This window comes from Callospermophilus lateralis, chromosome 2 (assembly GCF_048772815.1).
Source record: "Callospermophilus lateralis isolate mCalLat2 chromosome 2, mCalLat2.hap1, whole genome shotgun sequence".
NCBI classification, from domain to species: domain Eukaryota; kingdom Metazoa; phylum Chordata; class Mammalia; order Rodentia; family Sciuridae; genus Callospermophilus; species Callospermophilus lateralis.
This window is the reverse complement of record NC_135306.1, coordinates 125,860,807-125,874,516: the sequence shown is the minus strand read 5'-3', so window position 1 is coordinate 125,874,516 and position 13,710 is coordinate 125,860,807. Positions and strand designations below refer to the sequence as shown.

General features: G+C 34.8%; 1 protein-coding gene across 1 annotated transcript in view; it reads left to right on the top strand.

Moving 5' to 3' along the window:
• Positions 1 to 13,710, top strand: part of Cntn5 (contactin 5) — a 494,625-nt gene that overhangs the window by 447,466 nt on the left and 33,449 nt on the right. Inside the window, exons 17-19 of the mRNA XM_076841939.2 lie at positions 276 to 346; positions 2,128 to 2,362; positions 10,904 to 11,013. Coding sequence (XP_076698054.2) covers positions 276 to 346; positions 2,128 to 2,362; positions 10,904 to 11,013 — 416 coding nt within the window. The remainder of the gene's footprint in view (positions 1 to 275; positions 347 to 2,127; positions 2,363 to 10,903; positions 11,014 to 13,710) is intronic.

The window sequence follows — 13,710 nt, the reverse complement described above, 5'->3', positions numbered from 1 at the left end:
GTTCGATCATCAGCACCACATAAAAATAAATAAAATAAAGGTAATGTGTCCAGCTACAACTAAAAAAAAAATTGTCCCTCAAAGATTTGAAAGCAGATAATCTGTCACAAATGTTTTATTTCGATATATTATATGATCATTCTAAGCTCAAACCCATGTTTGACTTGTTATTTCAGGATTTTTCCCAAAGTCAGTAGGGTCGTGATAGGTCTGTATTGTAAGAAAAATCTCACATCTATTCCCTCTCCTCACTGTTGATCCTTTTTTACTCACAGTTCCAAAGACAGCACCCACCAATGTCAGTGGAAGAAGTGGACGAAGGCATGAGCTGGTCATCGCCTGGGAGGTAAAGAAAGTCTCTGAAGATGTCAGAATTCCCCACTTCCTTAGAAACGCAGGCTTGCTGCCCTGGTATGAAGAAACACAGGGGCTTCTTTTTAGATTAAGCACTGAGAGCATGTACTGCTCTCACAAGTATTGGCAAAGTGAAGCTCTCTCATTTTCATACCAGGCCCCAGGTCTAAGATATGCTTTCCTGTCGTATAAGACATTACAAAACAAAGTTCACATCCTATTCCAAATTTCTTCATGGATCTGTTTGACTTCATTTGTCATTTAATTATTTGACCAGGAGATAGTCACCTTGACTTACAAGGAACTAACAGTCCTGGGGAGGAGGAACGAACCACCCCTGTGGGGCACAGTGTCCGGGTTATCCCTCCTAGTCCATGCTAGAAATGGTGACCTCATTTTACAAATTATGAAACAGATAATTTTTAAGAAACTCCCTAATCAACAGAATTGGGACCCTTCTTATAAGCATTTGTATTCTTTTTTCTACCTTGTCATACAGCTTCCAAAGTATTCTTTTTCTAAAAAAAAAAAGAAAAAGAAAAAAAAGAAAAAGAATGAAAGGGGACTTACTTATTTTTTACTAAGCCAATTTCCTTTTTGATAAATAACCTTATTGTTGGGACTGAGAAAATAGCTCAGTGGCAGAGCACTTGCAGAACATGTGCAAAGCCCTGGATTAGATCCCTAGCACCACACACACACAAATAGCAAATATATCTATGTAGTTCACAGACCTAAGCCTTAGAATATACAGACACTGAAATGTTTGTTGGACAAATGGAACAAATACCTGATAATTTCTAAGAGCAAATATAAAATGTAAAGTAAAATATATTTTCCCAAGAAACCTTCCATAGGCACATCATCTGTCCTCTTTTTTTCTATCCATTCCCCTTTTCTCAATAAAACCTCATGTCTTGCTTTTTATTTCTGCAGAGGTATTAACTTCTCAACATCTGACCTTCACTAAGATGATCTCTCTCTAAATAGACTTGCCCTTCCCCATGAACTTTGATTATAATAGGCTTGTCTCTCTTCTTTCATTTGATACCTAGTTTTTCTTCAAATCAAAATTTTAAAGAAAACCTACTTTACAAATGTTTACTGTCTGTCTACTATGTATTAAGCACTGTGCTCATCAGTGGCTGTTAAACTTTTCCATTAACTAGTCAATTACAATTATGGCTTTCTGTGATATTCAATAGAAGCCCACTTGACAAATGTAAACATAAGCTCCATAGCACAAGAAGTTTCTTGGAAAAAAAAATGCCATAGTCCAGTGTTTGTACATATTCGTAAAGCACAGGTACTATTGAAAAGAACACTGAAAGGTTGTTCTTAATTTAATATCTCTTCAATTAACTGTGCAAAGTATTCTGCAGAATAGCACCAGTGACAAGATATTCCCAAATATCAGACCGTATGTCAGTTTTCCCCAACATTGCTAAATTCTAGTGTGGAATTCAAGGGCCTTCCTTTCATATACATGACTGATGAGAGCAAATTTGTTTCACTTCAAGAGTTTTCAATACTCTTGTGAATTTTCTTACATACCAACAGATATAATTTAATTTTTCTTCTTTTACCTTTAAATTCTTTTAAGTTGTCAAAACCTGCCAAAGTCATTATTTATGTTGGCTTCCAATGTAGTATAGATTTGATATTTACCTTTGCCCTGGTTATCCATAAAATAGCAACAATAAAAAACTAAAGATTTGGAGGAAGTGGTTTTTTACAAATTGTTTTGCTGATAATTGTGTTTTCCTTCTTTAGCCAGTATCTGAAGAGTTTCAGAATGGGGAAGGCTTTGGTTATATTGTGGCTTTTAGACCCAATGGAACACGTGGCTGGAAGGAAAAAATGGTGACATCCTCTGAAGCTTCCAAATTTATTTATCGAGATGAAAGCGTCCCTCCCCTTACACCCTTTGAAGTAAAGGTTGGCGTTTATAACAATAAAGGAGATGGACCTTTCAGTCAAATCGTGGTTATCTGTTCAGCTGAAGGAGGTCAGTTGCCTTATCCCTATTATCTTATTTAGCATTTTAATATTTTTTGTTTCTTTATGAAAGGCTTCATTATTCAAGAGTAAGCCAAAAATGAAGAAAATAAAGTTCACTTATAATCCTACTACACTTAAGATAAATTTTGAAAAGAGTTTGGAAAATGTAATTTTAAAAATCTGATTTTAATTTTAAAATAATATAATTTTAAAAAATTGTTTATGCTGCTTTGGTTTTTGTTTTGTTTTGTTTTGTTACTCCCTAATAATTTATGGCAAACAAGTATTCATGATAATAACAATGTTAGTAATTTCTGTATTGTATTCAGTTCTCTGGGTGCATATTAACAAACCCCTTTCGTTTGAATTTTAGATAACTTTAATAATACATATGTGAAATAAATCTAAATAAAGTCTCCATTTACATGGCCAGTAAGTGTTTCTATCTATCCTATGCACAAACCATTGTACTGATAAGGTAGTATCAGGACTTTCTATTACAAACTTTTCATAGAATCATTAAATCCTAATGACAATCTTGTGTGCTAGGCATTGAGTAGAAAGAGAAATTAAAGTTCAGAAAAATTATGAAATTTGCTAAAAGTAACAAGTTTGTAATTGAGCATTCAATCCCTATCTCTAAGCATTAAATCCTTGATCTTTCTAGAGTGTGCTGCGATAATATGCATGACCTCACTTAAGATACAGTTAACTAGCCATTTTGGAGATGAATAAACTGTAAACCTGTGACTTACTCATGATTACAGTCAATAGGTCATAGAGCTAAAATACAAACCCTGCTTCCAACATCAAAATCCTGGATTCTTTTGAGTTTAAGTACAAATGTGCTATTTTCTGAGAGAAAGCATGATAGATCTAACTCCTGAAAGCTAGCTTTACCTCTTAGTCCTTCTTCTATTCATGTGCAGAATTTCAACTGACCCCGAAAGTTTAAAATAAAATTGTCTTATATTCCCTAAATTTATGAAAGAAAATGTTCCACTGAAGGCAGCACTCATTTGACCTTCCAAATAAGTAAGGGTAACACAAACTGACCCTTGTACTTCCTTCATGCCCACATGTGCAACTTGAATAGCTCAAAAGAATTGATATTTTCAGTGCTGTGAGCTTCATAAAAAGAAATAGGGTTATTTGAATATGGAAGAACAAAGGTAGTGTTTGATTTATGTAAGTGCAGTTTTTCTGTAAAAGCTGCCTTATGTTTTTATAATGTAGAGCCAAATAGTGAAGCAAAAACTCTATTCTAGCAAAAGAATGGTCAGGAAGATAAATAATCAAGTAATGAAAAGGAGTCATGGGTATTCCAATGAGAAACCCATGAACTAAGCATCTCAGATTTTTGATGTTTCTCGATACAGCCACTGTGTCGTATTACTTATACTACCTAATTTAACACTTAAAACCAAACAAGAGGCCAGGAGCTCAAGCTCAATCTACCTTTTAGAAAACTAGGTGTCTGTGAACCTAACTAACATGCCCAAGTTCACACCAGTAAGTGACACAGCTGAGATTTTCACTAGACCTATATGATTCCAAAGCACATGTTTGAACTACTACCCTATACTGTCTCACCAGGAATGTATGTAATTATGATATTTTCTATTATTTATTACACCAAATATCTATCTTCAAGTGCATGTTTTATTCAGGAAGTGCATATTCTTGTTGCTTTAAAATTGCTTCAACCTAATTATCAAGCACACAGTCCCAAAGGTCACATGAGGTGAGTTGCAGAAGTTTGTGAACATGCTTTGTATGTTAATGCCAGTGCTGCCTTTAAGAAATCCAGTTTGTAAGTTTCTTGACAACCTTTGCTTTGAAATTAAATTATAGCAGCCACCATTTTTTTTAATACTGTGTTCCCTTAAACTTGAAATGGCTTGCCTTTGGAGATTTCTCTTTTAAGCTAGAAAGGAAATATGCATATTTTCCTTCAAAGACACTGAGGTTGTTGCTGTAACATATTTCATAGTAACACTTCATTTATTTTGTAGACTAAAATATGAAAGATGCCACGCAAATTAAGTATGTATAGAGTCTGCCTTTGTTCTGATGACAAAATTCAAAATATATTTGGCATTTGCTTACTAATTAGATTTAAAATTTTGGAACTCTGTGTGTAAATATGAGTAAAGTGCTACCATCACTAAATTACTACCATCACTAAACATGCAGGATAGGGGACAGAAGAGCTTTTTGCCTAGAGGTAGCAGAGCCCAAGTTCAACTCTGGTTATTTACTAAATGATCTTGGACAGTTAATTCACCTCTCTGAGCCCTGTCTTTCTACACTTTAATAATGAACTTTTGAAATAAAAATGTCTCTGTCAATCCTCACAAATCTAAAATTAAAATTTTGTCAATTTATCCTATTCTAAGGTGTTCTTTTAAACAACTATCCCAAACAGGGAGTAATAATAGTTCACTTTTTCTCTATAATAAAAAGGGCAAATTAGTCCCTTGGAAAATCGCTTTACTTGAAAAGAAGAGATCATTTTAAAAATTAAATGATTTTTAATTAAACCTGCAATAAACTCGAAACTATAAATTGTGGTTGTACTCCTGCTAGTGCAGTTTCATCTCCTCTATGCCTGTGGATATTTACAGGTTCAATGTGTCTTTAATCATCATCCTCTTACCCCCAGCCCACCAGATCTGAGATTGTACTTCTTAAGACAAATTCTGCTGCTTTACTGTTCCCTTTAACCCAGTCAACTGTCTTTCACTTTCAAATCTTTCCATACTGGAGAGGCAGTAAAGAACAAATGAAACGAGACTGCTTTTCCATTTCTATTCATGGGCTTAGTTCTTCTCTCGACCAAGAATACTGGCCAAATGTCTAGGACACTATGAAAAAGTCACATTTTCACAGCTGACACTGACCTGGGTTGGAGGGGGGTGATATGTGTTAAATATATTACACATCCCACTACACATTTTAGATATGAAAAAAAGCTCAGAAAAACATATTTTTTGATTTTTTAAAAATCAGTCCATTTATGTTGTTTTATGTTCTTCACTCTAACAATTTATGACAAACATGTTTCCATGATAATTAAAGTATTAAAAATCTCTACAGTGTATTCCATTCTCTGGGTGGATATTTAACCAAAATTCAGCCATGAGAATTGGTGTTATCTGAGGCATAGAAAGACTAACAAGGCTCACCTTAGAGTATTACTTCTACCTCTCCCACTGGAACATCAATGATGGATGGCATTCACATCCCAGAATGCCCTTCTATGAATGCTTGTGTGCATTCACCCTTCATCTTTTTATTTTCCTCTCTCAAGAAAGGATATTGAAATGCAAATGAGAATTATATTATTATAAAGGAAAAACCTTAGTTGACCTGTTATTAAAATGAATCATCATTTGTAAATATTGATATTTGGTAAATCACTTGAGATGTGACCTTGACTTGCATTTCTGACATTGACTATTGCCCTAGAGTACTATCAGAGAAGTGGCAAATGCTTCTTTTGCTAACTTTTCAATATTTTCACAATAGACGTAAACCTTAAAGGCTCTGTTAGTGCCATGTAGCATCTGGCATAAGCCTGACAGATTTTTGCCTACTAGGATTTCCACACACCCTGTATCTAACACTGAACTACACAATTTAAACCAGTCAAGAATTATGTACATTCCTAATCCTTATTTAACTACAGATCTATAGAGCAGGGTAAAATCCTACCAATATCATAATTTTGAAGCAGTTCCATCTTTTTAAAAGAATAGCAAATTTCCAAAATAAGTAATTTTAAAATGCTCAATAAAACCAATAAAGGGATTTTTCTTCAAGATGAAGGTCAAATCAGCATTTTTTTCTAGAAATATTTAATCTAACATATTACTATAACTTTAGATAGAATCAGAACATTGATTTATACCTAATAGAAAAACAGAATTTCAATATACACTAATTATGTTTTAGAAGATTTATTTATTTTGTGACATGCCTTAGACTTTTCAAGACTACCCCCTCCCTCTGGTTTTTGCTTTGTATGTAAAGAGTGCTTCTTTTATTTTTATTAAAACCCCAAAGCCTCTATTCATTTGAAGAAGTTGATATGCAATTATCCTCTTGCAAACAGAGCTACCACAGCTCAAATTAAAACCCAACATTCATAAGGCGTTATTCTCCAAATCAGTTCTTAGCTGGAACTGAGCTCAGTAGGATTTATGTGAACTTGGAAATTAATAAATTGGCATATTAGTTATAAAATACAAGGAATAATTTCCTGTCTTTGCCAGATGATCTATTTGGATTAGTGCCTATAAAAGTTCAACTACAGCTGTCCTTACTGAATTTTTAAATAATGAAACCATAACCCTTCTCCCAAGGAGTTTATTAAACTCTCCTTTGATTAATGCTATTGCTTGCCCCTCCTGGGAAGTCAGATGTATAATCAATATTACAAGCACATCCCCCCACATTACTTGGAGGACTCCAGCTGCTAGGTCACTTAATACAAACGTATCATCTAAATTCATGAACATGGTAATGCTGTATCAAATTTTTAATCTATCTGATACCAAAATCTATCAATCAGCCTTCTACTTCATATCCCCAGATTGGAGTAAAGGAGTTATCCATGGCCTACTTAATATAATAAGTAGAAGGAAAAAAGAGATCCTTTTAAGACTTAAGTCTACTAGACATAACACTAGTATAATCTCAGAAATAAGTTCCTGAGCTCTCATCAAATTACCAGAGTATAATAGACAGGAGTGAGAGCTGCAGAGAACACCCTATGATGATTTAAAGGTCAGGAGAGTTTTAGGAATGCACAAGTATGATGTGATCCCTGCAACAGGAATAATGGGAGTTCACTGTAAGCTTGTGGAGGGTTAAACAGATGATGGTAGGGGTCTAGGTGGCTTCTGAAAACACCCATGAGTAGAGGTCTCAAGTAGGAAGCCCAACATCAAAACTCTTGGGAGAAGTTAGAAGTATAGAGGCAAAGGGGAAGAGAGAAAGCACAAAAGAAAAAAAAAGAAAAAAACAACATAAGGTATGTGCAACAGGGACACACACAGCTGATGGCATGGTGGTGGGAGCCTGACATCCTCTACCATTTAACTCTAAGTGACCTTGGATGGCTTAGTGTTACCACCCCTCAATTTATTCACCTAAGTAACAGTGATTGTAATAACAAAATTTTTAGGAGGATTAATTAATATAGTTACCAGATCGAAGAACATAGCAAACCCTCAAAGAAAAATGGCAATTTTACATTGAGTTCTTCCCCTTATCTATTTTGTTTGTTCTTAATGATATTCTACCTATGCCTCTGTTTATTGGAGGGAATTTGGCAGCAAAAGAACAAAATAATGAACAAACGAATGTTTTCTATAAGATCTCTTCTGTATCTGAAAGCTGACTCTAAAAAATTGAGACTGCTTCCTTGGCACCCAATTTAAAAAGAGAAGAGCTCTAGCTGGGACCCTTTCAGAACCAGAGGAGAGTTTGGTGGGAAGTGGGAAATCAACCTTGGCCTCTTTTTGTATTTGCAAACTAGGGGCAGATATTTAAAAACAAGTCCATTACTCAAGTCCTGCAAGGGTCGTTTAAGAAACAAGCAAGTGAAGTATTTCCTTTTTGTGAGGGGACAGGGAGAAGTACGGGCTCTGGCAAATACACCCTGATGGTTAGAGTGGACTGCCAATCCTCACCTTCCCACACAAGAATTCTGGCTTGATTTCTACTTTTGTTTCCCCAAGGAAATTCAGACCTTAGAACTTAAACATGGGCTTAAATTAATTGAGTTGAACACATCGTGTGTACTAACAAAATGACGGAAGACCCACTGGCCATCCATTTGACGTCAGTATTTGTCTAAACTCTTTCTAGTTGTGGCTTTCCATCACTTGGCTAGAGTAGGATCCCCAAAAGAACAGTGAGTTTCAATCTAACCTTTCTCAGATCCAGTCAGTTATCCTATCTGCAGACAAACTTCTTGCTCACTTGGCTATAGGCAGTACACACTAAAACTTCCGGAATAAATCTCCATTCTGAAATTTCCAAGTTAGGTCAGCATGGGTGTACATCTGAAACTATTTAGATCCTGAAGGTGAAACAAATTAAAGTAGATGGGGTATGATTCATTCACCCTCATTCAATTAGATGTAGCTGTAATGCACAGCCCCAAGAACTCAACTGTAAAATGTCAGGATGGTTCTGACCCCAATTTTAAATCCTCAGAGCTTTTAAATAGTTAAGGTGCTTATTTTGGAAGTAGTTTTGTGAATATTTTTTATTCTTTTTTTAACTGATCTTTTTAGATATACATGAGAGTGAATTTTGATGCGTTATACATACATGGAGTATAACATTTAAAATTTTCTATTTGAGGAGTGTTTAAATGCATATAATACTCCTGCAAGCTCAATTTCTTTCTTTAGAGAAAAGGAAGGATAGAAAGGCTGCTACCCAACCACATGCTTTGTGCTTCCAAAATTATTTATCCCCCTGCAATCTTCTTTGACAAAGATGTAATTGCTTCAATAATATAAAAGCTAAAAGAAGGCTTTTGGCACACAAATCTCTGTAATGCAATGCATTCATTGTAAAGAGAAGCAAATCTATTACTGAATAGCAAGTGATATCCAAAGCATGGCTCTCTTAGAAATATGTCAGTCCTAAATCCTAGAGATCAAGTTGTACACAACTCAAAATATCAGCATGTCCTTTAATTTACTGGCAAAATCAAGAATTTTAACTCCTGTGAAATAACAATGGAGAAAAAAAAAGTCTATTACAAATCTGCAAACCATAATTCTAGAATGAAATAGAACTAAAAGCTTTTCCCAAAATTCACTTTTTTTGGTAAAAATTGGGTAGATATACAATTAATAGGAAGTTGGAAAATAGGATAAGGGAAACCACTGAACAAAGGAAAATAATAGAAGATATTCATAGGGTGACAGAATGAGAAATCATTATTTATACTATGACCGGAATTAATGTTGACTTCTGTACGTAGACTAAATTTACCAAAGCACTTTGAGTTTACACAGTTGTAACGGATGATTTTAATGAGGGTTTTACCTAAGAAAAATCGTTGCTTGCTACAAATAAATACTTTTGAAAAAGTCTTTTATGGGCTTTTTTGACAGCAACAGGTAAATGCTTTTGACAGATCTTTTTCAATTAATAACATACAAAATCATTTCAGGCAGATGTATGACTACTTTCTATTATAAAAGGAATGATCTCAGAATATGGCCACAATTCTTTTGAAGTCTGTCATAAGGCCTTTAAAAATCTTATTTAGAATTCTATCTTTGCTATGTGGTTTCCTGAATCTGAAAAAAAAATAAATAAATTTCACAGATTAGTCTGAACTCTTTTATGGGGTTAGTATCAAAGTCTACAATTTCTATGGGCTAGGGTTTTTTAAAATAGGCTTTCTACAGAACTGTTTGACCTAATATATGGCCTTTATTCTGCCTTTTCATTTAACATGTGTTGGTGACAGTATTTATGATTCAGCCATGTCAACGCCAGAAATATTTTGTTGCTCACATAGCATGCAACCTCAAATAAAATGCACCTCTTGATGGATGTCAGTCAGACATTGTGTATTCGAGAAAAATAGTGTGAAAGGTCACTGAACATAGAGACAAATGAAAAAGTGGTTTTGAGCAATAGCACCAAGACCTTCAGGGACTTTCCTCCTCAGCCCACACCTGTCTTAAAAGTCAGTGCATGCCTTTTAAATATCATGATGCTTAACACATTCCTTACACGTAATAATGGAAATGCAGTTTTGTGTTTGGAACATCAAAAAAGTATCTAATGAAATTTAGATTATTTTCTCCTTTGTGGGTTAAATACAATAATATTTATGTGACATTTTATGATTGAATATTTAAAATAGCAACTTAGAACTAAATGTTTTATAGATATTATTTCTGTTAAAATGAATCTTAAAATTCTGTAAGATACAATTCTAATCACTCCCATATTACAGATGGGGAAATGAGGGGTTAGGAGGAGGTAAAGCAATTTACCCAAAGCTAAATAAATAAATATAACGAATAAAAAAGTATTTTGTGAACTGAAACATAAAAACACAAAACTTATGCATGTTAATGGGGTACCACATGATGTTTCAATATGTGCATATATTGTGTAATCATGAATAACTGAATAATTTTTAAAGGCAAAAAAAATTCACCACCACTATAAAAAGAGCCAAGTCCAACTGCATAGCCTATCCCTTCATCATTATGCTAGACTGTCAGATAATTTAAATCAGACCATTTAACTTCTCTAGAAATGTCCTAGCTAATCCAAGGATAAAGATTTGTCATTTGTCATTGGTAAGTTATTGATGATATTTGACCCAAATAAAGAAATCCAAAACCACCTTTTAATCTTGAGTTTTTCATGGCTATTATAGCATATCATTTCAAAACAAGATAGAAAGAAGTGAACCCCTGATAGATTTAGGTATAGTGTTTTGATAGATATAACTTGTTACAGTCCTGGCTTCTTATTTCCATTTTCCTTCATGCAGAACCCAGTGCTGCTCCCACCGATGTCAAGGCTACAAGTGTGTCTGTGTCAGAGATTCTTGTTGCATGGAAACATATTAAAGAGAGTCTAGGAAGACCACAGGGATTTGAGGTATGAACAGAAATACTGAAAATAAGCCTTGTTGTTTCTGCTGGCACTACATCCTCCTAAAGAGATGGTTTGGTGACACTTTGACAGAATTATATTCCTTTGAAATTTTGCTCTATGTTTAAAAAAAAAAAAGTAAAACACTGTTTTACTGACAAGTACTATGTTGCTCATTAGCTGGCTTGTTTTTCAGTACAGTACTTTCCACAGCACTATGCAAAGATTTTTTTTAAAGATTAAAATAGGTAGAATCAGGCACTACAGGTAGATATTTGCTAGTATCCAGTTTACTGGTGATTAAAAATGTTTTGTGCCTTTGTTTCTAATAATGTAACGTATAACAATGAATTTTCCTTTCATACTTTTTAGGCAGGTCTTACCGTTAATATTGATACTCAAATTTTGCTTGGAACATAGACACCTGTATCTATTTATTCAAAGGGGGGTTATTTTGGTTGTTCCATGAATTTTGCTGTTTTTAAACACAGTAATGCTCACATTATATAAAATGTCCTTAATACAAATGTGTATGCACACAATATATCAATTCTTATATAAGAACCTAGAAGTTGCAGCAAGAACCATTTTAAAAATAAAGTCCAGTATCATGGACTTATTTTTACAATATTACTTCAATTTATTATTTGAATTTCAATTCATTATTTGATTATAGCACAGATAATTCAGTGCTATATTATGACTGCATATTTATTCTATTAATAGCTCTGTTTTTCCCTATGCATGTTGCAGGAACCATGTCGATTCATCACCACATCCCAGCAACTAGTAACACTTGGCCTATGACATGCCCCAATAAGTTTCGATTGAACAAAGTGAATGAATGTGCTTCACTATCAGCCCCTTTCTACATGATTATAGGAACCATTATGAACCAAATGAAGAGAACCATTCTCTGACCCCATTTACTAGCTAATGCAGCATCCCCCAGCTGCTAACCTGTTGACTGCTGATGGTTCTCAATTTCCCCTAAAGAGGGGGCCCACTTTACCCAGAAAGTTACCTCCCCCACACTCAGGCAGCCCAAGGTCAGCGATGGACTGATACCACTCTCATGCCTCGAAGAGAACAATATGATGATGTGGTTTATGACACAGAGCCTTTGCTGTGTGCATCAGGCTGACACTAGATTACCTGGATTCACATTCTTGCTTAGCTCCCTCTCCTTCCCCACCTAGCTGTCCTCCTGCCCTCATGGATTATACCTGCTAGCATTCTTGCAATAAATCAAATGCACCTAAAACCCTACCTCAAGCTTTACTTTTAGTTATAGAATGTATTTTGACATATTATACATAAATAAGATATAACTTATTCTATTTAGGCTCCCACTCTTGTGGTCATACATGATGTGTACACATGATCGTGTATACAAATACTAGGCTATAAAAGTTAAGTCCAATTAATTCTATTGTCTTTCCTATTACTCTCCCCCTACCTTCCTTTTATTTCCCACTGTCTAGTCTAATGGGTTTCTATTATCCCCTGCTGTAGGTTAGCATACACATATTAGAGAGAACATTAAGCCTTTGGGTGTTGGGGATTGGCTTATATCACTCAGCACAATATTCTCTAGTTCCATCCCTTTATCAGTAAATATCATAATTTCATTCTTCTTTATGTCTGATGAATATTCCACTGTGTGTATATATATATATCACATTTTCTTTATCCATTCATCCATTGAAGGACACCTAGGTTGTTTCTATAGCTTGACTCTTTTGAGTCAAGCTGCTATAAACATAGGTGTGGCTACATCACTGTAGTATGCTGTTTTTATATATAAAGGTACATCCTCCCTAGACTTCAGAGGCAGAGTATCTGGGGGCCCATCTTTAGTGAGTGTACTGTTAGAGAGCCACAAGTATATACCAGTATGTAGAAGAGTGAGATCCAGATTGGTACACCTCAGAGTAGTGATCCATCACATAGCCACTTACCCTCAATTTCTTTTTTACCTACCATAATAGCATAACTTTCACATATCCACCATGACTCGCTGTACTGATCTCTCTCCATAACTTCTTAATTTTTATGTAAGATTGAAATTTGTGCACAATTTTTTCTCCTTCGATATAAGTCATTAATTTAATAATTCACCAAATATTTATAAGGGCTCCTAAGTACTAAACATTGAGCTAAATGCTAGGAATAAAATAAAGTCCCCGCCCTTGTGAAACTTATATTATAATAGGGGAGTGAATTTAAAAAAAGCTAAGAAATAAGTATGAGATATAATTTCAGTTGAGGATAAATGCTGTATAAAAATAAAATAGCAGAAAGGTAAAGGTAGAGATTATGATAGTTAATAGATGTTTGAGAAGTCACCCTTTCTGAGGTTGGGACATTTGAATAGAGCCAGGACTGAGTAAAAGGTAAGAGAACAGAGATCAATAGGGAGGTAGCAATAGGATGCTGGATAATCACTAGGACAAGGACCAGATTGCATGCAGTCTTGTGAACCAGGAGAAGAGTTTAGGCTTTATCCTAAGTAGAGAGAAATCCACTAAAGCATTTTAAATAGGGAAGTCTTATCAAGATCTGACATGTTTTTAAAGCCCCTCTTGGTCTAGAAGGTAGAGAACAGATTAGAGGGGGAAGAAAAAACTCTAGGGAAGATCTAAAATCCAGTCTTCCCTAGAGAGTGGCAGCAAGGAGACTGCCACCACCTAGATGACAGTG